The sequence below is a fragment of the Nycticebus coucang genome, chromosome 7 (assembly GCF_027406575.1).
Source record: "Nycticebus coucang isolate mNycCou1 chromosome 7, mNycCou1.pri, whole genome shotgun sequence".
NCBI classification, from domain to species: Eukaryota; Metazoa; Chordata; class Mammalia; order Primates; family Lorisidae; genus Nycticebus; species Nycticebus coucang.
In genome coordinates this window covers 112212909-112239321 of record NC_069786.1, presented here as the reverse complement: position 1 = coordinate 112239321, position 26413 = coordinate 112212909, and the positions used below count along the sequence as shown (strand labels likewise).

The following is a 26413-nucleotide window of genomic DNA, read 5'->3' as shown; positions in this document are numbered from 1 at the left end:
CAGTGTAACTGGCTTATTGTACCCTCAATGAATCCCCAACAATAAAAAAAAAAAAAAAAAGATCCACCTGGGTGAAATGTATGACATCTCCAAGAACCATCATTGCTGTTCATTTTCTTCACAGAGTCTGCTGTCCCCAACCGCATTCAGTTATGCAAGCCAGTACATCGCACAGTATGAAGAACAGGGCATCGGTGGGTTCACCTTCTCTAAAATCAGATTTATCTTCTACAGTTGTGATGTATGTCACCGAGGAATAAAGATGTGTGTTCACTTTCTAGGTCTTCAGTGGGAAAATATGTACAGCTCCCCGATTCAGGATGACACCACCTCGTTTGGCTGGCTGTGCTGTTTTATCCTAGCTGACTCTTTCATTTATTTCCTTGTTGCTTGGTACATCAGGAACGTTTTTCCAGGTACAAACATGTTTCCACAGATATTTGCCTTTTATGGTTGTCATCCTTATAAATCAGCTAATCTATATATTCTCATAGTTGACTTACCATATATAACAAACAAACAAAAAAGTACTCTCCTCCCAAAAGTAACCAGAACCTTTCAGGATGAGATCATACACTGCTGAATTCCCTCTCTGATGTCCTTCTAGAGGTGGAGTCAACTAAGAAGCATGGAATAATGTTGGAAATCAATCCAGTTCTTCAAATAGGAATGTGAGATAGTATAAGGCAAAAGTCAAGTCTTCTAAGGAGAATCTACCAGATTCTAAAGGAAGAACACAGTGGATTCCCCCTTTTAGATTTCAAGCCATCTTCCCTCCTAACATGCATAGGTGTTTTTCCATTAGGCATTATTTGTATTGGTATATTTTTTGATGCAGTAAGTGAATCAATGAATATTACTTCATCTGTGTAAGATTTCAATAAAAGATAAAATATGCAGAGACAGAAAGCAGATCAGGGATTGCCTAGGACTTGGGTAGGAGCAGGGATTATCTATAAATGGGCATGAGAGAACTTTCTCAAGTTATAGAAATATTCTAACCCTGGATTGTGGTGATTGCTGCACAACTTTATAAATTTACTAAAAATCATCCAGCTGGACACTTATAATAAGTAAATTTTATGACATGTGATTATACCTCAATAAAACTGCTTTTAAAAAATAAAAAGACAAAGTTATTTTTTTTTCACTTTCCTTTGGAAACAGAGACCATCCTCTAGTGTTAGGTAGTATCAGAACATGAAATGACTTCCTAAGCTGTATATAGTGTTCTATTGCTTAGTTTCTGATGCTTAATGTTAATAGTCAATTAATAATCACTGTTCTTAATACATCTGTTTTATTACAGGGACATACGGAATGGCAGCTCCATGGTATTTTCCAATTCTTCCATCCTATTGGAAGGAGCGGTTTGGGTGTGCTGAGGTAAAGCCTGAGAAGAGCAGTGGCCTCATGTTTACAAATATCATGATGCAGAGCACCAACCCATCTGCCAGGAAGCCAAGTAGGTCAACAACGTGAATGACAAGGAGAGAACTGATACAGAAAGTACATGACTAGTAGTTTCCTACGATTGTTCCTAAATGGCAAAATCAGTGTCCCCTTAGTCATGGATGAGTGCACCCACACACACATGTTTAGACTCTGGGGGATGACACTGGGGCTTTTCCTGGGCTCATTAGCACAGTTGGTTAGCATATGGTGCTAATTAGGCCAAGATTGCAGATCTCTTTCTCCAGTTAGACTCACACAGAGAAAAATTTTGTTCCTTGGCCACAGTCTCTACCCCTAACTCTAGCCATCTGTCACCCATCGTAAGAAGTAACCAAGTAACAAACGCGGGTAATTTAGCATAACTCATTACTAACACTGGAAAGACAGTTCAATGCTTATCTCAACTAACACGGGGTGAATACGTGGGTCATCTTTATAAAGTATGAGCCACGTAAGTGGTCCTTTTGTGGTGCCTGGAGGAGTTGTACATAGTAATTAATGAACTGAATTCTATGAATTACCTATCTGAACTAGTCTAACTGTAAAATCACAACTCATAGACATTTACTCCTTAAATTTGTATCTTCTCGTCCAATCGGAAGACTAAGCCTTAGACATAGCTATTGAATATTTAAGATTAATTAAATAAAGTAGAATTTATAATTAGGATGCTATATTCTGTGACTACTTTTGCCAACAGAGAAGGGTGATATAAAGCTTAGTTCCCCACTCTCATTCAATCTTAACCACATGAGAAGAAGGCTGAAGACTGTATTAAATCATTTGTGTCTGGAACTTTTTTTTAACTTAGAGACTTGTATTTTCGTAATCTTCAATGTTTAATTAAGATCAAGTCTGATTCTAGCTGCATTTTCTTGACCTGTGAACTTACAACTCTTCTCTTGATTTCTCTCCAGGTCCTGAGTACATGTTTCCTTCCAACATTGAGCCTGAACCTAAAGATCTCACAGTTGGGGTCGCCCTGCATGGGGTTACAAAGATGTACAGCTCAAAAGTTGCTGTTGATAACCTCAATCTGAACTTTTATGAAGGGCATATTACCTCATTGCTGGGGCCCAATGGAGCTGGCAAAACTACTACCATGTAAGTTACTTTCCAACACATTGTCATGGAAGCATATTGTAAAGAAGATAGTTTTATTAATAAACTAACCTCTTTTATAAAAGAGAAAGTTATTACATTTCCAAGATGGAGTCAGATGGTTCAACTCCAATACTGCAGAATGGAGTCTAAACCAGAGGCTCACAATTGTGGGCTCAAACATCAGGTCAGGCCTAGGATTATTAATATTTGGGTGGCCTACATACTACTTTCCAAAAAATTTAATTCAGTGCCAATATTTTAAAGTGGGGTTTTGTATAATAAAAATAAATATTCTTGGCATCTCTTCGATAACAGGAAATTCTGCAACTTTGGGCCACATTCTCAGGCGGGAATGTGTTGGGGCTTGTTAATTACTGATCTCTTAAAGGGAGCTCCTGCTTTCTGGTTCATTCCTGATCTGTACGGATCTGTACTGCCTTGTCCACCCAAGCTGTTTTGTTTCTTTAAATTTCTATCCCAAACCATGGATAAGCTTGACTTTGCACATCCTGGTGCAAGCACAGCTCCACCTGCTCCATCACAGAAAACCCTTGTCTTGATTAATAAACAAAAGATCCACCAACTAGCAGACACATCAAAAAGATCAGGAGCAGCACGTGGGCTGTTCTCCTCACTCTTCACTTAAGTAGCATTTTCTTGTGTCAGAATAGAGAAGAGATTCCAACAGTTTTAAAGTGACATTCTTTGGAATTTTTATTTGTGTGATTTGTTTCTAATGCTCCACGTTCACTTTGCTGGTGAATCGGCTCTAAGATGCTGTTTGGCCCTTGTTTCAGAGCAAGCGTCAGCTGCTGTATATCCTATTCAGCATCGTCATGAGTAAGCTCAGGGACTGCCAAAACATTGGAATTAACTTTTTTATGTGTGGTAAACAAAAAAGGATAAAAGAAGGTCATGAAATGAAACTTACAGCCTCTCTTGTTTGCATGACCTGTTTAAACTCAGAGTTGGCTTCTAGTGAGAATACAAAGCTTATGAGGACAGATTTCTAACAAGCAGCCAGAGACCTGCAAGAAAGGGATAGAAAAATCTTGTGAAGAGGCTGTAATTTTAGCAGATAATGCCACTATTTTATTGTTCTAAATGTAATCCTTTAATATAAAGAATCAAGTCTATTATTTGTATTTCAATGTGTTTTTATGGGAAATTTTCATATTCTATTGATTCCCTATTTAATCCGTGAGACCTCAATGCAAGGCACTGGTTGGGCACAGTGCAGAGTGCGGAGAAAGAGGCCCTTTCCTCGACCTCATGGACTCCTAGCCTAGTGGAGGATATGAGTAGTAAATACTGTCCAGTTTACTAAGCATCTGAAAGATGATGGGAAATTATCTAGGTGAAAATACTGTAGTCACAGTGGAGGGGAAAGGACTAGAGATGACAAAACAGCATGCAGGAAGTAGAGTTAGGGGTTCACAGGGATGGTTTAGGCAAGTAGGTGACAGTGACTGGCCCTGTGGAGAGATGGGGATGTAGCTAGGAGCGGGTGAAAAATGACTTCAGGTATATCGCACGGCGACAGTGGTAGGTTTCATGAGGGTGTGGTTTTGAAGGCGCAGATCATGAGCTCAGTTTTAAATCTGTTGAGTTTGAGGACACTGTGAGATGCCCAGAGCGGTGACAGTGTCTGTAAGAGCCGTGAGGGGATCTTAGGTAGACTGCAAATGTTTTAAAAGATCATTAACTATTTTCAAAAGAAGTTCAAAGCACAGTAAGGATATTCTTTTTTTTTTTTTTTTTTTTGTAGAGACAGAGTCTCACTTTATGGCCCTTGGTAGAGTGCCGTGGCCTCACACAGCTCACAGCAACCTCCAACTCCTGGGCTTAAGCGATTCTCTTGCCTCAGCCTCCCGAGTAGCTGGGACTACAGGCGCCCGCCACAGCACCCAGCTATTTTTTGGTTGCAGTTCAGCCGAGGCCGGGTTTGAACCCACCACCCTCGGTATATGGGGCCGGCGCCTTACCGACTGAGCCACAGGCGCCGCCCACAGTAAGGATATTCTTTTTTGTTGTTGTTTTCCTCTTTTTTTGATCAACATAATTTAAGTGTGCCATGGAAATATAACTATAGGTTCAAGTGTGCTGTGAGAAAAAAAAAAAAGTTAAAAAACACTGTATTAGGGCGGCGCCTGTGGCTCAGTGAGTAGGGCACTGGCCCCATATGCCGAGGGTGGCGGGTTCGGACCAGCCCCGGCCAAACTGCAACAAAAAAATAGCCGGGCATTGTGGCAGGCGCCTGTAGTCCCAGCTGCTCGGGAGGCTGAGGCAAGAGAATCACGTAAGCCCAAGAGTTAGAGGTTGCTGTGAGCCGTGTGACACCACGGCACTCTACCCGAGGGCGGTACAGTGAGACTCTGTCTCTACAAAAAAAAAAAAAAAAACACTGTATTAGCAGTACAGAGCAAACCTGGAACTGAGTGATGAGGCCAGGGTTAGACATACAAATTTGAGACATGTCAGCCTGTAGATACTAAGGGATGCCAGGGAAGTGCCTTAGTTTGCTCACTGAGAGAGTGAATTTGAAATAACAAAGCACAAGGGTTATTCCCACCACCACCACTACCGCCATCACCAGGTAGTGTTCACATGACACCAAAAAGTATTTAAAAGTAATTTTTATTTCTTATTCCCATTTAATACCATTTTATTTCATAATTTTCCCTTGCTTGAGAAGATACACTGTAACTTTTTTTTCTAACAACTGAGATATGTCTAGTCCCGATATCTAGCTTAAGTGTTTGGTTCATACCTAATTTATCATTTCTTCATTGCCAGTTCCATGTTGACCGGGCTGTTTGGGACCTCGGCAGGCACCATCTTTGTATATGGGAAAGATATCAAAACCGACCTGCACACGGTGCGGAAGAACATGGGGGTCTGCATGCAGCACGACGTCTTGTTCAGTTACCTCACCACCAAGGAGCACCTGCTCTTATATGGGTCTGTCAAGGTTCCTCACTGGACTAAGAAGCAGCTCCATGAGGAAGTAAAAAGGTGAGTTGTCAACTCCTCTCAAAGACCCACAGCTGGGTTGCAGAAGCTTTGGTAAGAATACCAATAAGAGATGTTTTCTCATGAAACAATTGCTGTTTATTTATTTATTTTTTAATTCTTTAATATTGGATAGATTAAATACCATTATCTTCACCAGCCAATTATTACACTGAAATTGTTGAATGCTCTTCACCTCTGACTCCCAAGCCCTTTGCGTCTAACCTCCAAGGATACTACATCAGTCAAAACTTAGACTCTTGGCTTCCACGCTTCCCTTGTACAGTCTGGGAAGAGGGACCAGGGTGATCTTTTTCAACTGAAAATCAGACCATGTCACTTTGGGATTCAGCCTTCCAGTGTTCCTGCCAGGCTCGACGTGATGCTCAGTAATGTCCTTATCATGGCCTCCAAGGTCTTCCATGACTTGTCCCCAATCCCATTCTGATTTTGTTTGCTTCCACTCTGTCTCACATTCACTCTACTCTAGGCCCACTGGCCGAGTTACACAGGGTCTACATCAGGCCTGTTCCGGTCTCAGGCCTTGTCCCTTTCTCTTTGCTCACCGCACCCTTCCTGGGATAGCCATTTGACTCACTCCCGGGCAAACGACCACATTCTCTGTCTCTGCCCATATGTGACCTTCTCTCAGCTGATCACTATGTATAAAACAGATGCTTAAAATAGCACTCCTTATCTCACATCCTCTGCCTTATTTATTTTTTTATTGCACTTATCACCTGGCATATTATAAACTTACTCAGGAATATGTTTACTGACTAGATTTCCTGCATCTGTCCAAATACACCCACATACTAGAAGATAACCTCCTTATGGGTAGAAACTTTATCTTCACAATACTTTTCCCAAGCACTAGAACATAGCCTAGCAGAAAATAAGCATGAACTCTATTAATATTTGTCAAATGAATGAAGTATGTATATATTCCCTTGTGTTTTTTCTGAGTATTAATTTGGTGCCTACAACTGGGTAACAATTAATAGAAAACTATATTGTGAATCCTTGGTAATTTATTCTACCTTTCTGAGCACATACAAGTTGCTCAGTGAAGACTTGTCACTTAGTGTATTTATTATATTTTTCCAGTATTCAAATAGTCTGTCTGTAAAAATAACCATCATACATTATTTTCTAAGAACTTTAAAAGATACAGGACTATACAGCCATCGTCATAAGAGAGTTGGAACACTGTCGGGAGGAATGAAGAGGAAGTTATCTATATCCATAGCGCTCATCGGTGGATCAAGAGTAGTCATTCTGGATGAACCATCCACTGGTGTTGACCCATGTTCCCGCCGAAGTATATGGGATGTTATATGCAAGAACAAAACTGGTATGAATACTTCCTTGTAACTTCTCCACCCAAGTGTTGTAATTCTGCCCTCTGGGACACACAAGCACAAGTTGAAGTCTTATCTGTTTATGATGTGTCATTTAAAACTCTAAGGCTCACTCTTTTTTCCCCCCAAGAAAACCCTCTTCTCCCAGCTAACTCTCTGGGTCAATTAGTTATTATCTATCTAGCGCCTACTGTGAGCTGAGCATTTGGCCTTTTTGAGAGCATACAAATTCAACAGAAGTTCCAAAGGCGGCTTAGAGGAGTGAAGAAGAATCTAATTAGAGATATGAAAGATACACAAACAAAAATAAACTGAAAACAGACTAAGTAAGTGCTAACAGGATTGTGAAGCAAAGGAGTAATCAGGGTGGAGTGGATTAATCAAACAGGAATATTCAAAAACCCTTTAAAATTATTGCTTTTTTATAGTGAAGAAAGGAGGAATGCAAAACAAAGCCATGGGAGCAAAACTCTGATAGGTTGGGAAGAGTTGCCATGCCCCCATGACAAATGATGGACGTTTAGTCAATCAGCATAATAAATGCTTATTTGCTTTCAACTCATATGAAAAATGCCCTCCACTAGGGCCATATGTAAGAACACCCCCTTCTGAATTTTTCTTTGATCTGTTTGGAAGTTCCTCGTTGTCAGTTTTTCAATTAGCTCATAAAACATGACTCTTCTCCTCATGATGTCACAGGATTTCCTCTTGTTGACTCTGTGTATCTTTGGACCTGTGTCTTCATTTCTCATTCTCTGTTGCTCTCATCTGTATTTTCAAGCGAGGACAATCATTCTGTCGACACACCACTTGGACGAGGCAGAAGTGCTGAGTGACCGCATCGCCTTCCTGGAGCAGGGCGGGCTCCGGTGCTGCGGGTCACCGTTTTACCTCAAGGAAACGTTTGGGGATGGGTATCACCTCACGCTGACCAAGAAGAAGGTTGGTGAGAGAGAAAATGTGCTGTATTATGGAGACACAAATTACTTTTTCATATGAAGTGGAGGCAGAATCTCTCACCTTCATTCATTGCTAAATTTCATTAATATGCTACCTTGATAGGTCTCAAACTTGAGTGAGCATATGAATTCTGGAGTTGTGGTTACAACTCAGTTTTCTGGCCTCAGGAGCAGAGCATAGGTCTGTTGGGGGGGGGGATGGCAGAACTTACTACATTGCTAGCAAGTTCCCAGAGGACACTGATGCTGCTGGTTTGGGGACTGCATATTGAGAAGCAACAAGCTGAGTAAAAAAAATGATCTATGCTTTCAGGTTACTGATGGAGAAATCAGCCTTTTAGTTCCCCTAGCATTTCGGTTTATATGGTTAAAAACTCCATTTTTGGCTTTATCAAAAGCAAATGAAAAGAATTTGAAGTCATGTATTCACTTTTTAATCAGTACTTCTCAAGTGACAGCATGGAGACTATAACTTGGGTCGGTGATGCTTTTACATCTTTTGAAGAACCAAAGAGCTCACTAAAGATCTCTGTACCCCCTAAGACAACATGATTTGACAACACCGTGCAAGATGTATATGCTGTTAGGCAGGTTTTGACACCACCGTTCAGTTAATATCTAATTATCCTGATGTGACTTCCAAATGCAAAAAAAAATGGTCTATTGTCATAGTCAATAATTCATTCAGAAATTTACATATTACATATTTATTATGCTTTAAGATGTGCCCAAGTACTATCCTAGCTCATCAGTGAACTGATGAAAATTCCTGCCTCATGGAGTTTACATTCTGATGGAGTGTGAGGAATTCAGATGATACAATCAATAAATAAATTATTTAGTAATTACTATGGATAGAAATGGAGCAGGAGAGGGGGAAGTGGGGATACTGAGTGGTGCCATTTTTAAGTAGGGTAATAAGAGAAGAGGTCTCTGAGTAAGTGACAGGTGAGCCAAGAATTGGAGCTGGTGCATGAATGGGACATGTCACAGTCTGGGAGCAAAGGAAGACCAGTTATAAGAGCCTTTGGCAAGGGCTGGGAGTCGGGGTATATGAACCTGAGTCCACTAGCAAGAGAAAAGACAACTACTGCTGACACAGAGCAAGAGAGAGGGAAGATGGTGGATGATGACCTGGGGTGGGAGGTTAGGGTCAGTAGGGTAGTAACTTGCAGAAAACTACGGGTGGGACAGGGAGCACTGGAGCAGTGATATGTGATCTGACTCAGGTCTGGAGTGACCTAAAAGAACTCACCCTCCTCTGATTAGGACCCTGGGACACAATAGTGTAAAGAGAAGAGAGTGTTTAACTTCTGTTTTTGTCTCTAGCGTCCAAATCTAAATGCAAATATGGTATGTGATACCATGGCTGTGACAGCAATGATCAGATCACACCTTCCTGAAGCCTACCTCAAGGAGGATATTGGCGGAGAGCTTGTTTATGTGCTCCCTCCATTTAACACCAAAGTCTCAGGAGCCTACCTGTCACTCCTTCGAGCGCTGGACACTGGCATGGGTGACCTCAACATCGGGTGCTATGGCATTTCAGACACCACAGTGGAAGAGGTACACACTGACTTCTCTTTTTTTCTTTTTCTTTCTTTTTTTTTTGCAGTTTTTTGGCCAGAGCTGGGTTTGAACCCACCACCTCTGGCACATGGGGTCGGCCCTACTCCTTTGAGCCACAGGCGCCACCCTTCTCCTTTTTTCTTAAAGCTAATATAACTTGCTGTTCCCTTGGAATAAATGTGTGTGGGTTTTAAAAACTAAATAAATAGGGTGGCGCCTGTGGCTCAGTGAGTAGGGCACCGGCCCCATATGCCGAGGGTGGCGGGTTCAAACCCAGCCCTGGCCAAACTGCAACAAAAAAATAGCCGGGCGTTGTGGCGGGCGCCTGTAGTCCCAGCTGCTTGGGAGGCTGAGGCAAGAGAATCGCATAAGCCCAAGAGTTAGAGGTTGCTGTGAGCTGTGTGACGCCACGGCTCTCTACCGGAGGGCAGTACAGTGAGACTCTGTCTCTACAAAAAAAAAAAAAAAAAAACTAAATAAATAAATATGTCACAAAATCTGAAAAGTTTAGAAGTATTTCAGTACTGTTTTTATGAAGGTCTGACTGCTGAGAATTCAGATGTTGCTCCAACAAGAGAGCCCGTATCTTTTACAAATGACAATGTTCACTTAAAGTCAGATGGGAAATATTTGTCTCAATAAATGTGATGATTTGAAATCAAAAATTAGAATTAGAAAAGACATGCACTTCTTATATTAATGAGGTGGTCTGGCTTCTCTTTCTAGGTCTTTCTGAACTTGACAAAAGAGTCACAACATAACAGTAACATGAGTCTTGAGTACTTAACGCAGAAGAAAATTGGAAATTCCAGTACCAATGGCATCTCAACCCCTGACGATTTATCTGTGAGCAGCAGCAATTTCACAGACAGAGACGGTATACATCTTGTGTGGATATTTTGCATAATTCCAATAAATGATATAAATGAGAAAAATAATAGGGCAGATTTTGATGTTTTTTAAATTAAACTATAAAGTTGCATTCTAAATTTAAAAAAAGTTCAAGACATATAAGCTTCCTTTTTTAATATATAAAATATTCGTTAAACCAAATTGAATTCTCTATTTCAGAAGTACTTTAGAGAATGTAGAACTCTCTTGATAGGCCAGTGACGAGTATTCCTCCTATCCAGGAGAAATTATTTTCAAGATGTAACTTCTACAATTTCAGATTTATGCTCAAGTTAAAGTTCTTCTTGTAGTTGGTGCTGTCCAACAATGGTCAAGGGTACCTGTGAGGTAGTTCATTTCCTGTCATTAAACATGTTTAAGCAAAGACAATGGTCTTCAAAAAAGGAAAAATAAGCCATCTTCCTTACAGTACCTCATTAGAAAACATGTTGAACCTCCCCCCACTCTGCCTCATTCAGGTGCTGAGAAAATGCTTTTGAAGGATGGTCTCTGAATTCATGAAGTTGGACTTGATGGCTAAGGATTTATAATAATAGGGTTCCCCCCCACCAATCCTTCACACAGGATATATTTGAACAATCATGTTTTTTGACAAGACTTTAAGGAATTGGGCTGTATTGAAAATAACTTTTATTATCACTTATTCTCTTTCTGACAGTTAATTTATATTTCTGGAAACACTATTTACTTAAGAAATCATATAGTCAAGTGATATATAAATTATGGAGTAGTCATTTCAACAGTTTGCTTAAATTGGGCAAAATCTCTAGGAACAGAACTTTTAATTAAACATTTGCCTGGCTTTAAAACTCAGAAATGATCATCTCTGCTGTTTGTATAATTCCGGAACTTGAATTGACTGTGTCGGCTGCCATATTCCTCATCTATCATCTTTTGGGGAATACAATTATAGAGTCCATGGATTTGAGAAGTTTGGTTAGAAAATGGTCATCTGCTTTAGGAAGTAAATGCTAAACATTTGTGTCATAATTTGAAACTATTCTTCAGTCAAAATGTTCCCCTCATTGACATTATCTTTCAGAAGGCACATTTATTCCATTTGATACACCTGTAAGTCATCCAAATGTAATTTCTCAAGAAACAGAAAAGCATACTAATTAACTCAAAACATTCAGCTCCTGCTACAATTCCCTTTTGTGGAGATATGCGTTTGCATTTAAACTTGTTCACTGTGTTTAATTGGAATTCATTTTAAATTAAGCAGCTTTGTATTTTTCCTTATCAACTAAATGGAGATCATGAGTTTTGTGCTGCATAATTTGTGATGGAAAATTTAAAATATACACAATGTTGAGGAACACCGTCCTCTTGTCACATATGGAGGCATGCTTGGTGGCAAGCCTTTGCAGAGAATGCTATCTGTGAACCTGTTTTTAGAGAAGGTTCAAAATATAATGATTGAAGGCTGTCTGTTGTGAGGTCTCTTGTACCTCACAACAGAGGTCTGAAATTATTGGCCACAGATCTCTATTGAGGAAGCCATGGTTTATGTCTCAGTCAGTGCCCTGACTCTCAGAAGCCAGGGAATTTTTCTTGGCATCTGAAAAGCATTTCAAAGAGGGGGTAGGAGAGAGACATTTTTCCAATAAGTTCTTTTTTGGAACTCTAGTGGTAAAATAGAGTTTTGAAATCATTCCAAATTTCTGAAGAGAAAAAATAATGAAAAAGTGGTTGAATGAGAACTAGACTCTGGGGAAAAGAATGTCCCTTTTCCCACACTTCACTGGATCTCATGTTATTGTCAAAGCCAGTTAGACTTACAGTCAACTAAGTTCCTCAAAACAGAGATGAGTTCTTAGACTAGGTTGGTGTTTTGATTTCTACTTATTTGAAATCAATCTCTTGATAGAAGCTGCCTCTTGAGTATTAGTAATTAGTAATGCATGCTTCATGTGCATTGAGACTTTGAGTTTGAGGACAATATTCACCTGTGAAATTCTAGATCTTTAACTTTATAAAATGACGATGTATGTCACCACTTTTCTGAATGGGGAATTAGAATTTTTAAATCACTTTTATGTGGATCATTATGAAAGTTTTGAGATACACAAAAATCAAAAAACACAAAAATCCATGCAGATGGAAACAAATGAAGCCCTCCCAGCAACACCAATAAGCTGAGCGAGTTGAAACTTGCAAGGGTGAATCGGAAAGGACGCTGTGCACAGGGTTTCCTGAAAATGAAATTGTCTGTCTCAAAACTTTAGTCGTAGGGCGGCACCTGTGGCTCAGTGAGCAGGGCGTCGGCCCCATATACCGAGGGTGGCGGGTTCAAACTCAGCCCCTGCCAAACTGCAACAGAAAAATAGCCGGGCGTTGTGGCGGGCGCCTGTAGTCCCAGCTGCTCGGGAGGCTGAGGCAGGAGAACCGCCTAAGCCCAGGAGTTGGAGGTTGCTGTTAGCTGTGTGACACCACGGCACTCTACCGAGGGCAATAAAGTGAAACTCTGTCTCTACAAAAAAAAAAAAAACTTTAGTAGTGACCCATGTACATACAGTTCTATATGAGATGGTATCAGGGTCCTTCAATTTCCGCATGGGAGGCCCAGGACTAAGGCTGATAAATGAATTGCCGAATGAGCCACAAATCCAATTCTAAAATATAAGCATTTTCTCTCACATGGTATTATGCTACCAATCCACAGTTTTTGAAATTACTTCATTACTTGATGTATCAAGATTTTCCAGAATTATATCAAATCTCTTTTTCTTCATTAGACAAAATCCTGACAAGAAGAGAGCGGTTGGATGGTTTGGGGCTGTTACTGAAGAAGATACTGGCGATCCTCATCAAGAGATTCCACCACACCCGCAGAAACTGGAAAGGCTTCATTGCCCAGGTTATCCTCCCCATCGTCTTTGTGACCACGGCCATGGGCCTTGGCACATTAAGAGATTCCAGCAACAGTTATCCAGAGATGGAGATCTCCCCCTCTCTTTATGGTACCTCTGAACAGACAGCCTTCTATGCGTAAGTTTCTTTCACTAACTTAAATATTTCCCAAAAGCTTCTGAGGGTGTGGCTGGACCTAATGAATCCTACGGGATATTGAAAAACAGAGAACTTAGGGCCCATGGTACCTGATTCTGCTAAAGGAATGAACAGTTTCATGTATTGCAATATGTTACTTCTATTGCCAACAAATAGCTTCTTAAGAGTTTTTTGCCTTCTCCTAAAAATAAAGTTGTAGTAGGTTATTTGCTTTCTAATGCTAGACTGTAATCAGGAAAGCCAGGTTATGTGTGCCTCCCTAACCTGTTGTACTATATAGAAAGTAGCTTTTTATTCATCTTACAAATACTGCATACATTGTCAGAATTCTGTGTAATATGTAATTTATACAATACATGATGACTAAATGCATATTTAGAATGATAAAGCAGCTGAATAGAGACGTGTGTATAGTTTTCCTGTGATACCCCTTTGTTTCCTGAGATGGCATCCTCCTTAGATTTTTAAGAAAATAGCTGTAAAAACAACACATTTAGTCTCTTCAAATTATTTGTAAGCATGAGTTTAATATGGCAGCTAGTGGCAGAGTCAAGGATTGTTTCTCTTCTGTAACATTTCAGGAATTCTCACCCAAACACAAAGTCACTGGTCTCAGCAATGTGGAACTTCCCCGGCATTGACAACGTGTGTCTGAACACCAGTGATCCGTAAGTGGTTCTTGCTTTTTGTTCGTTTGTTTTCAACATTGCAGTTTGTGTGTGTGGGTGTGTATATGGGGCTGTGTATGTGAACGCGTGTTATTTGGCTGGAAGAGGGCACAGCCCTGATAGAAGTCTCTGTTTTGACAGATTTTATCCGTCTCCTTCAGCTCGTTCCTTAGCTGTGCTCAACTGTGATGATGAACATTAGATGTCTTTTGATTTATACAGCCCTTATATATGTATATATACATAGTCATTTATCAATCACATCCTGTAAATTATTGGCTCCATTTTACAGCTAAAGAAACTGAGGCTTATATAAGATACTTGTCTAAAGAAATCTAGATTGTAAATTCTGTAGCTAAAGCTAAGACCCAAGTCTTCTCGTTTCAATTCCCATGGGTTTGCCGTATGAAATGTGGCTTATTCAAACTTCCATGATTGCCCCCATAATACATGTAAACCTGACCTTGGTGTATCATTATGCTGAAGGGTTTCCTTTTTGTCAGAGAGAGGCTGAAAAGAGCAAAGGGAATAAAGAGGACAAAAAGCCCCATCCCAACACAATAAGACAATTCAATGAGATTCGTTCTCAACATTATTGAATAAAAAATGCCTTCCCTCAATCCCCCACCACAAAATGTCAAATCACTTGAAAACAGTAATACAATGTATAGTCAAGTTATGAAAAATCAGAAAATTGTACCTAGGACTACATAGCTGAATTTAATATCAATTATTTGTATACTGGTACATGAGAACACACACACGCTTAACATCAATATCTTTTATTTATGTATGTATTTGTTTATTTTGCAGACTATGTTTAAAGAAAGGACGTCTGGAAAAATGGAACACCAGTGGAGAACCCATCACTAATTTTGGTGTTTGCTCCTGCTCAGAAAATGTCCAGGTAAAATAGAATTCAGTTTTAGTGAAACAGGAAAAAAAAAAGGGGGGGGGGGAATAAATAGTGAAACTGGAAGATCTATCTAGTTTACCAAATTGTCCATATGATTTCATTTTATGGAAGGTGGTAGCCCAGAGATATGGACTGGGAAGTTCAAAAATATTGACTCTGGATATCAGGTCACTTTTTAAAATCCATCTTAGGATAAATTTCCAAAGGTAGGTGATTCATTGATAGTCTTTGTAGAGGCCAACTAAAAGTGAAAATTTTTGGTCTCAACTCATTGCTAACTAGAAAGCTCTATTTTTCACTTGCAAAAACGCCACCACAGATGTCACATTTGAAAGTTCAGTGAGACTGCCCTTGCAGTGGTCAGCCAGGAAGTCTAGAACAGAGCTACAGAGGTCTCTAAGCAGCACCTCCAGGCTATAGGCTACAGTAAAAATCATTTCCCGAAAAAAATAGAAAAAATTATCTATAACTTACTCTGTGTTCTAAAGATACAGACTTTAGTTTTCTAAGCCTATCAATTCTCCAAGCTTTTCAGAGAGCCAAATTCACTAGGGAAGTTAAAGATCGTTGAAAAGTTACTATATTGTCAATTTACTTTCTCATGAAAGGAATCAAGCAATATTTTCTTCAGAATGACATGTGGTCGTACCCTGAACTGTCTCGATACAATATTTTAGAATGAAAATATGTTCGGTAAATGCAACTCATGTTGGAGTTCTCACGCAAGATAGTTACTAACAATAAGAGCTGGGACCCAACCAGGAACTTTTATAATCCTTGCATGTTTAAAAATGAGTCTTACCTAGTATTCAGAATTTTTTAATCTCTCATTTACTTTAATTCAATTCTGGAATTTTTCATGTATATTCTTTAGTTCATAGTAAAAGTTAATTAACTAATATTATAAATTTGAATCTGGATAATTTTTAGTAATTTAAAAGACCAGTAGATTTATAAGTTTCTCAACCTGTTTTGTCATTTCATTCACTTCTCCAGATCTATTTCTCACTGTTTAATAACAGTGAATTCACTCTGCAAAACTGAACTCTGTACATCGGACTTGTACTATGGATCAAGTAAAGGTCCAAGTTTCTTGAAAGGAAAAAAAAATTATACTGTATGTACATCAAAAGATTTAAAAAGTTAAAGGGAAATCCACAGAGTGAAAGACAATATTCACAATACACAGTAAAGGACTCGGGTCCGGGGCATATGTATAAAGAAATCCTGAAAATTACTACATATATAGATAATAGAAAAATTAGCAAAATACATGAAGAGGCACCTCACAAAGAATATACACAAATGGCCAATAAATATGTTAAAGGTAAAACAATGTCACTCCACACTCACAACAATGACTGAACTGAAAGAGACAAATCCCATGTGTTGGCAAAGATGAGTAGCAGCCAGAACCCTCCTAATCAGCTGATGGTAATTTAATTTTATACAGTTTTTTTTTGTTTGTTTGTTTGTTTTTTGAGACAAAGTCTCAAGCTGTCACCCTGGGTAGAGTGCTGTGGCACCACAGCTCACCTCAAACTCTTGGGCTCAAGCAATCCTCTTGCCTCAGATTTTCTATTTTTAGTGGAGACGGGGTCTTGCTTTTGCTCAGGCTGGTCTTGAACTTGTGAGCTCAAGCAATCCACTGACCTTGGCCTCCCAGAGTGCTAGGATTATAGGTGTGAGCCACCATGCCCAGCTGATACAGTTTTTAAACCTGCTTGGCAGCCGGGTGCAGCAGCTTATGCCTGTAATCCCAGGACCCTGGGAGGCCGAGTAGGGTGGATCGCCTAAGATCAGGAGTTCCAGACCGGCCTGAGCAAGAGCGAGACCCTGTTGCTAATAAAAATAGAAAAACTAGCCAGGCATTATGGTGGGTGCCTGTAGTCCTAGCTACTTGGGAGACTCAGGCAAAAGGACCACTTGAGCCCAAGAGGCAGAGTTTGCTGTGAGCTGTGACTCAGGAAGACAGAATGAGACTCTATCTCAAAAAAATAAATAAATAACTAATATTAAAACCACTTAGCAAGATATAGTAATGCTGAAAATATGCATACCTGTGGGACCTGTAATTCCACTCCTAATACAAGCTCATTAGAAACGTGAATGGTGCCACCGGCAGTAAAATAGATAAGTCAGATACAGCAAGGTGAGAGTGACCTACAACTATGCTCATCAGATGGCAGATTCACACAAACATAAGGGTGAGTGAGAAGTGCCAGACACAAGATTGGATATATTATTCTATTTATGTAAGATAGGGAAATAGGTCACAGTGGCTCCTGCCTATAATACAACACTTTGGGAGGCCAAGGCAGGAGGATTCCTTAAGGACACGAGTTTGAGATCAGTTTGGGCAACATAGCAAGACCCCCACCTCTAGTTTTAAAATAACTTAAAAATTAGCTGGACATGGCAGCCTACACCTAGAGTCTTAGCTACTTGGGAGGTTGAGGTGGGAGGATGGTTTTGAGCCCAAGGAGTTCAAGGCTGTAGTAGCCATGACTGTGACACTGCAGTCCAGCCTGGGTGACAAAGCAAGACCCTGTCTTGAAAACTAATGATTAAAATAAATTAAAGTAAAAAGTATTCAAAACTAATCTGGGTGTGTTACTTTAGGAGTGTTGAGGCGAGTGTGATGAAGGAGGTTTGCAGTGCTGGTATTGCTGTTCCTGACTTGGTTGGTTATACAGATGTGTTGAATTTGTCAAAATTCATCAAGAAGTACACTTATAATACATGTGCATTTATCTGTGCATAATATAATTTAATAAAAATATTTCATTGTATACATAATCATTTGTGAGACTAGTACCATTGCAAAATGGGGTCCTCAAGCTGATACAACTTGATGTAAGCTGAAATTCAGCACTGATTTTTTTTTTTAAATAACCTGAAACTTTATGTCCCTGGGACACATAAGTGAGGCTATGGAAAACCAGTAGACTTCCCCAACTAAACTTCATGTCAATGAAGCATGAGAAGCTAAACTAAAAAATAAGTTAATAGAAGTGCAAAAAGCTACAAGCATAAAAATTAATGTTAACACTAAAAGTGTAAACAAATGTACGTGGTGATATGAAGTGTCAACAGGGAAAAGTAGCTAGAGGTATACAGGAACTCTTAGTGCTCTTGTGACTTTTCTGTAAATCTAAAATTATTCCAGACTAAAAGTTTATATATATAAAGTTTATATATATATATATGTGAGTATTTGTGTGTGTTTATATACATATATTAGCAATACATGTAACTAAGCTCTGATTCTTAGATTATGTACCTAAAACTAACATAGCATGAACTTTTCATTCATTGCTCTCAGTCCCTAGAAAAGTCATGTCGATTCATGCTACCATTTCCATTTGGGGGGCAAACATTTTTTCCCTTAGCTGTGAATTATGAAGGGAATTGTGAGTCCTTTTAATATTTAAGGTGATTCTCCAGACATATAAAGCTTGTCAGTACAGTGAAAGAAATATCACACACTTGTTAGCTGGTATTCTTTGTTGGTTTAAGTGAGTCCTGAACACATGTATATATGCTCTACATAAATAATAACTATTTGTTCTAATTTCTTGGCATAGACAAGATGACTTGTTTTTCAAACCTCTTTTAAAGTCAAAGGACAGTCTTATCACTCTCTCCCAGATGCAGTAATAGATGATGAAACTGAAGCTCCTTAAACAGCATTGGCCGGGAAAGAAACTTAATTTTTAAACTTTATTTTCCAGGAATGTCCTAAATTTAACTATGCCCCACCTCATAGAAGAACTTACTCCTCCCAAGTAATTTATAACCTCACAGGACACCGCTTGGAAAATTATCTTATATCAACTGCTAATGAGTTTGTCCAAAAAAGGTAAAAGATTCTGTTTGTAACATATATAATTGCTTTCTAATTACAATGATAAGTGCCTCCTAAACTTGAGACAATAGAGATGATAGATGCAAATCTCTATTGTTCATATTTTACATGGTTACATTCTGAGTCTTATTTCAGCAGCCTTATGTATCAAAATGTTAAGTTTCAACTCTGAAGTAAGATTTATTTGAGCAAACTGAAAAGCATTGTTTTTTCCAGGCCTCAAAATGTATTCTTAAATTTGTACCTATTTTTTTTTTCCTTGAAGCAAAAAAGAACTTATTGAGTTGATTATCCCAACTCAGAGAGTTTTAAGGCATGACTTTTGGTGACACTAGGCCTTAGTTCCGGTCTGAGTTCTCAAAACTTGGAATGTGATACCTGTGGGTGGACAAAACGTGTCCATGATTTGCAAGGCATGAGCTTGTTATCTGCTCCATCTAAGCATTTACAATAGATATAAAGCTGATAGGCTTGCAGTCGTACCATTTTCTCCTTTCTCCATGTCTTCCCTCCTTTGTTTCTCAGTATATATAAATGATCGATGCTCACTGTAAAATAATTAGAAACTACAGATGAGCACAAAGAAGAAAAAATTCTTTACTCAGATATGCCACTATTGATATCTTAGTGCATATATGTATCCCTCCAGAAATTTTCTTGTCACAAATATACACGTACATATTTTTAACAAAATAGATTTTATTATTTTATTTTAAAAGCTGACTTTATTTTTTTTAAGTGAAACTTTAATACAATAGCATTGTATGTCAAAAATATAACTCCATAGCATCAGATACATGATGATCGTCAGAAAATTACTCTAAGGCAGTGGTTCTCAACCTTCCTGACGCCGCGACCCTTTAATATAGTTCCTCGTGTTGTGGTGACCTCCAACCATGAAATTATTTTCGTTGCTACTTCATAACTAGTAATTTTAGTCATACTACTTCATAACATAGCAATTTTGCTACTGTTATGAATTGTAATGTAAATATCTGATATGCAGGAACCCTCAAAGGAGTTGAGACCCACAAGTTGAGAACCGCTGCTCTAATGGGACTGCATCATTATTTATTTAACCTGACTTTAGTATGGTAGACATTTAAATTAATTTAGTCTTAAAATCATGACTTGGAGCGGCGCCTGTGGCTCAAGGAGTAGGGCGCCGGTCCCATATGCCGGAGGTGGCAGGTTCAAACCCAGCCCTGGCCAAAAACCACAAAAAAAAAAAAAAAAAAAATCATGACTTGGATGTTAAGAACCAACTTTTTTCTTTTTTTCCTGAGCCAGTGTCCTGGCCAGTGCTATTTCTTTTTTTATTTTATTTTATTTTATTTTATTTTATTTTATTAAATCATAGCTGTGTATATATTTTTTTGTTTGTTTGTTTGTTTGTTTGTTTGGTTTTTGGCCGGGGCTAGGTTTGAACCCGCCACCTCCGGCATATGGGACCTGCGCCCTACTCCTTGAGCCACAGGCGCCACCCCATAGTTGTGTATATTAATGCGATCATGTAGCACACTGCAGTGATAAAAACCACCTTTTTATTTTTAGGAGACCATGAACTGACCAAGTAGTGAAATAAATCCAATTTACCTTCAAATGCCAGAGAAAAAATACAACACAAGCTAGGGGGAGAAATAGGATTATAAAAGAAATTGAGCCATTTGAAAAAAAGATACGGACTGACAGTATATCACTTCCGTATTAGTTACCTAAAAAAAATTTTTTTAAGGACTAACTTTTTAAGGACTAAGATTTTTGAGATGATGCCTCGGCCGGCTAAGATGGAGGAGTTGATTACATTGTGTGTCACTTATTTTCAGGATGACTACCACACATATGCAATTGTTTAGAGAGACTTTTTGCCTCTGGATATAGTGCACACTTGAAATTAAAATATGAAAAGGGAATCAATACAAAGGTAAAATATTTGTCAGGCAGTATTTACTTTATGCTGTAAATGTGTTCCTAATGGATAAAAAAGACAATGGGCTCTTAGGTAAGTATTTTAGATCTACATATGAAGATTGTCTCCATTAAAACAAATGTAAATTGTATTACTCTCCGTAGATATGGAGGTTGGAGTTTTGGGCTGCCTTTGACTGAAGACCTTCATTTCGATATAACACCAATTCCTGCCAACAGAACACTTGCCAAGGTAAATTATGATCTTTCTTCTTGTATGTCCTAAAAATGAGAAAGTGAAGTTGATAGGTTCGAGCATTTTCATGAGGTAAAAACAAACCATGGATACAATTTGGCTTTATGCATAGCATGTAGCTCTGTTGTTCCAATCCTGTGTCTATACACGAGGGGAATGCACACGCATGGCCCCAGAACACACGTACAGAAGTGTACATGGTAGTGTTTCCCATGATAGACAAAGCACAGCGCAGAAGGCCCAGATGTAAAAGGGTAAGTTGTTTCATATTCATCCAATTGAACTTTCAGCAATGAAAATGAATAAACTCAGCTCCCCATAACAAGCAAGTGAAATCTCCCAAGCATGATTAATAAAGGAAAAGACAATAATGAATGCATAGACGATTACTGTATTTACTATAAACCTTGAGAGTAGCCAAAACTCAACCATATTGTTTAGGGGAAAGGGACAGTATTGCAATTTTGATGGAGTCAGAGAGTCAGTGCGAATGTTCTGGATACTGGCCATTTTAATTTCTCAACCTGTCCAATGGTTTAATGTAATTTTTTGAAGCACTATATATTTGTGTTTCACGCATTTTTCTTTGTGTGTATGTCTTTTTAGAGAAGGGAAATATGTATATTTAGCCTTGTTTGCTGAGGAATCTAGAAACCTAATTGAATTGAATGGGGATAAATAATCCTGTGGGTTTTTTTTTTTTAATTTAGATCATATCAGACATAAGCTAGAATCACAGAATCTGACATATATGAATACCCATATGACAATGGTAGCCTTAGAGATTTAAATTGTCCTTTACATATTCTTGTTTGGTAGTAAGAGACATGTACAGTCTTGGGGAGTGGGGAAAAATGCATATTCATTTAGTGACTTTTATATGGCAAGTTCCAGTATCACCTATTTGCACAAACTACCCCTCACGACATCTATGAGATAGATCTGATCAGGCCTTTGTAGGTGATTTTCAGGTCATGTAGAAAGTAAATAGTAATACGGGGGATCTCCCTCACCTCCCTCTCTCCACACAGAGTAAATATTCTTACATAAGCAAGGGAATTTTTAATGTAAAATAATTTCTCTTGTAAATCAAATTTGTAATTGTGAATTTTCAAATGGGTTTTTGAACTGAAGCAGCTCAATATTTTAAACCCCTCTGTTTCTGACACGGTTGGTGAAGGAACTCACTGTCTTGTGGGTTGTGATTAGGAACAGAAAGCTAGTAGGAGAATTTCAAGGTCACCAGTCTCGTCGCTAAGGACATGATGCTTGTATATGTATTTTCTTTCTTTTTCCAGCTTCATCTCTCTGCCATTTGTTTTTATCACTATTACTGAAAGCCAGGATACCATAGTTCAAGTTTCAGAATCACCCTGGGTCCCCCACAGAGATGGAGATAATAATGTTTTCTCCAGTTTATTTCAAGGTTTGCCGATAGAGGAAATCCTCACCAACTAACAGCACTAGCACACGCAACTGCCTTCCCAACCTCTGCCCATCTCTAAGAAACATAGGTCTGTGAGCAGCACTCTAGGAGATAGTTCATAATTGTCTAAGAGAAAATAAACTGTTAGGAAATTGGTGGTGTTATTTTAAATACACATAAGGCAGTCTGTCAGATTTTAAAATAGCGTAATTGATTTGAATGCTATATTGATCGTGCCTTCTTGGAATTTAACAGGTATGGTATGACCCAGAAGGCTATCATTCCCTTCCAGCTTACCTCAACAGCCTGAATAATTTCCTCCTGCGAGTTAACATGTCCAAAGAGGATGCTGCCCGACACGGTAAAGTTACTTACGCAAAGGCATCTTGTATTGCACTTTATGGTACTCTCCATATAAAAATGCGCTTTCTATCCTGTCTCCTCCCAGTGGCAGATATTTTAGAGTATCTAAATCACAGGTCTTTAAAAGGAATTTGAGTGCAAACTCGATCACTGGCTCTGCATGATGTGGCAGGAGCTAAGGGAACCAGGTTTGCTAAAGTAATTATGGTGATAGGAATGTATTGGCCTCAGATGTTACTGAGGTTGCCCATTCTATCCTAGTACAGGATAAAAAAAAAAAAAAAAAAAGGAATTTGAAAGTAGTGACTATCGCCAGATGGAACATTCTGGATAACCCCCTTAACTTCAGGTTGATTTAATTTTCTCGTTTATCACATCAGGATTATAATGCTGACTTTACGCTCGTATCTGCTCTCACGCTTGGTAGTTATCGCTCATAGAAAAATATTTTAAAACTATTTACTTGCTTATAGGCTAAATTTAAAAAAAACAATATTTATAAATATTGTTTGCGAATCAACACATGAAGTCCAATCTTTTAAAGTAAAAAGTTCTACACTTAAGCAAAAATAGTACCTTTTTTTTGAGTGCTTACAGTATAATACATGCTTTTTACGAAATGTTGCTGATCCTTACAGCAACCCATCAGGTCGAGTATTTTTATTCCTATTAATTCTCCAATGAATTAATCTGACACCTGCCTGCTTTGTTTTCTAATACTCTGCACTGCTTCTCTGGACTCAGCCGTGACTACGTTAGATGGGTTTCCCGAGAGATTTCCACATAGTTTTTAAAATAAGCCTTGGAATTTTAAAGAAACTGATTATTTTTCTAATCCAATTATGTTTCATCAGACCCTTTCATCTTAAGCTTCATTTAAATTATTTTACCATATTGATTCTAAAAAAAATAAAATAAAATAAAAGATGAAGAAAAACTGACTAACCCTGGCCACAGCTAAGGTTTCTAGTCTAATAAATAGCCTGTCAAGTGTTGGGGGAAACACAATGTATCTTTTAGAAATGCCAGGATCTACTTTTCTTTCATACTGTTGGACATAAGAGTGTGGACCCCAGGTACTGGTGATTGTGGAAAAAAACTTAAAGGCTCAAATACTTATTCAGAAACTTTAGGAGTCTTCATTTCAGAAAGAACAGTATTTTTTTCCCATTGCTTTGACCTTTTCTTACAAGGAAGAAGAAGAAAATAATAAGATTGATAGTCCTTAGATGTAGAGCATCAATAAAGAGCATCGTCAGAAGTGGTAGATCGATGTAGACCTTCCATTTGATCCTAGTAGGCATCTACCCAGGAGAAAAAAGATCATTTTTTTTTTTTTTTAGAGACAGAGTCTCCCTTTATGGCCCTGGGTAGAGTGCCGTGGCATCACACAGCTCACAGCAACTTCCAACTCCTGGGCTTAAGCGATTCTCTTGCCTCAGCCTCCCGAGTAGCTGGGACTACAGGCGCCCGCCACAACGCCCGGCTATTGAAAAAAGATCATTTTATCACAAGGACTTTTGCACTCGAATGTTTATAGCACCGCAAAGATGTGGAAACAACTCAAGTGCCCATCAACCCACGGATAGATTAATAAACTGTGGTATATGTATACCATGGAATACTATTTAGCTGTAAAAAGATAGAAACTTAAATTTTTTAGATTTGCCTGGATGGAGTTAAAGAACATCCATCCTCTTTGGTAAAATTATCTCAAGAATGGAAAAGCAAGCACCCCTATGTACTCGATCCTAATTTGAAACTAGCAGATGAACAACTACAGGCCTGTACGAGAGGAAAAATACAAGTAAGTTTAAGTGGGGGGAGGAGCGAGGTGAGAGGAGACTCAGTAAGCTCCTGCGTGACAGGTACAATGCAGGGGCACATGGCACACCTCCTGGTGAAGGACTCAGCTACAACTCAGATGCTGCTTTACAAATGCAAACATGTAACCCAATCATATATACCCTTATATTAATCTGAAATTTTAAAAAACGTGGTCGATTGAATTAAATGTTGGCTGCAGCCAGGTGTGTCTAGTGGAATCTGGTTTGAAAGTCACGTGACTTTCAATAGAATGCTTTATCCAGAGCAAAAGGCATGTTTTGTTGTGACAGATAATGAACATGTAAGAGCTATGGACAGGACTAGGGGAACATGTAGCAAAGATAACAGAGAACAGGAGGAAAGGATCAGCTTTTTGAAATCTATATTCCAGTTCCCTTTACAATTAGCGTTCTTTCCCTTGACCCAGGCAATCTGAGTCACTATAGACTTCAGCGGGCTTGTTTCACTCCTAACATTGTAATTGAAGTTACAGAGTATAAAGAATTAAAAGTACTGGGACAAAAGCTTGATAGGACCCTAAACTGAAATTTATTTTTTTTAATTTAAAAATAAGGCTTAGCTTGAGTTATGTAGAGATTGGTATTAGTGTGACTTCTCTTCCCTTTTAATTCTTCTTATATGGACTTGTGACAGTGGTATCTCTCCATCTTCTTTGGAAGGAATCTGATCTCTTTTAAAGAAGAAATCTGTATCACCCTAAAATACTTTGATGTCATAATGCCTTGTGTGGGGTCTACCATACTAATAATATTACTAACTCTAAAAATCAAACCATTTTTCTCCTGCCACCTCCCCTAACATACTACTTGTTTGAAGGCATCTTTGTTAGATTCTGCATGAACTGGGATTTTTCCTTTAGCTGTAAAATTGATTTTCTTTGAATTCTAACATGCTAATAAAAATTTTTTAATTAACTTTCCTTTGCAGTGTCAATATCTGTTATATTCATGTGGTTCCCTCTAGTGGTTAATTTAACATGAAAATTCTGTTCTTTCTTTTTTTTTTTTTTTTTATTTATTTTTATTAAACCATAGCTGTGTACATTAGTATGATCGTGGGGCACCATACACTTGGTTCATAGATCGTTTGACACATTTTCATCACATTGGTTAACATAGCTTTTGTAGCATTTTCTTAGTTATTTTGGTAAGACCTTTACATTCCACATTTACTAGGATTCACATATACCCTTGTAAGATGCACCGCAGGTGTAATCCCATTAATCCTCCTCCTTCCCCCTCCCTCCCCCCTCCCTCCCCTCCCTTTCCCCTTTCTCCCTATTCTTAGGTTGTAACTGGGTTATAGCTTTCATGTGAAGGTCCTACATTAGTTTCATAATAAGGGTGAGTACATTGGGTACTTTTTATTCCATTCTTGAGACACTTTACTAAGAAGAATATGTTCCAGCTCCATCCATGTAGAAAATTCTGTTCTTTCTTTCCAAAGAATACTGGTCTGCTTATTTTCCCCAACAAATGTTCCACAACTATGCTGTTTTTCTTTTTTTTTTTTTTCTTCTTATAAAACATTTTGATTTTAAGGTAGTTCCAGATGTATGGAGAAGTTATAAGAATAGTACAGAGAATTTCTGAATGTTGTTCACCTAGATTTTTCTAAAGGAGGACATTCTACTATACTTCCTTTATCATCCACTCTTTGTATACATACGGGGTCTTTCAATCAAGTTTGTGAACTCATCCTAGAAAAAGTGCTGCATACCTCACTGCTGAATGTCACTATGGTCACCCTCAAACCCTCAATGCACTCACCCTGGGA

At 38.6% G+C, this 26413-nt stretch overlaps 1 protein-coding gene and 1 non-coding gene across 2 annotated transcripts in view; both read left to right on the top strand.

The window, feature by feature from the left end:
* ABCA12 (ATP binding cassette subfamily A member 12) overlaps positions 1-26413 on the top strand; it is a 192710-nt gene that overhangs the window by 141890 nt on the left and 24407 nt on the right. Inside the window, exons 25-39 of the mRNA XM_053597805.1 lie at positions 125-194; positions 282-416; positions 1310-1465; positions 2373-2559; positions 5356-5574; positions 6729-6925; positions 7714-7874; positions 9221-9457; positions 10187-10337; positions 13111-13363; positions 13966-14052; positions 14866-14959; positions 18703-18830; positions 20910-20997; positions 22682-22787. Coding sequence (XP_053453780.1) covers positions 125-194; positions 282-416; positions 1310-1465; positions 2373-2559; positions 5356-5574; positions 6729-6925; positions 7714-7874; positions 9221-9457; positions 10187-10337; positions 13111-13363; positions 13966-14052; positions 14866-14959; positions 18703-18830; positions 20910-20997; positions 22682-22787 — 2269 coding nt within the window. The remainder of the gene's footprint in view (positions 1-124; positions 195-281; positions 417-1309; positions 1466-2372; positions 2560-5355; positions 5575-6728; positions 6926-7713; positions 7875-9220; positions 9458-10186; positions 10338-13110; positions 13364-13965; positions 14053-14865; positions 14960-18702; positions 18831-20909; positions 20998-22681; positions 22788-26413) is intronic.
* On the top strand, positions 22925-23057 carry LOC128591034 (small nucleolar RNA SNORA66). The gene has a single exon (XR_008381476.1). It is a non-coding gene; the product is annotated as a small nucleolar RNA SNORA66 (small nucleolar RNA).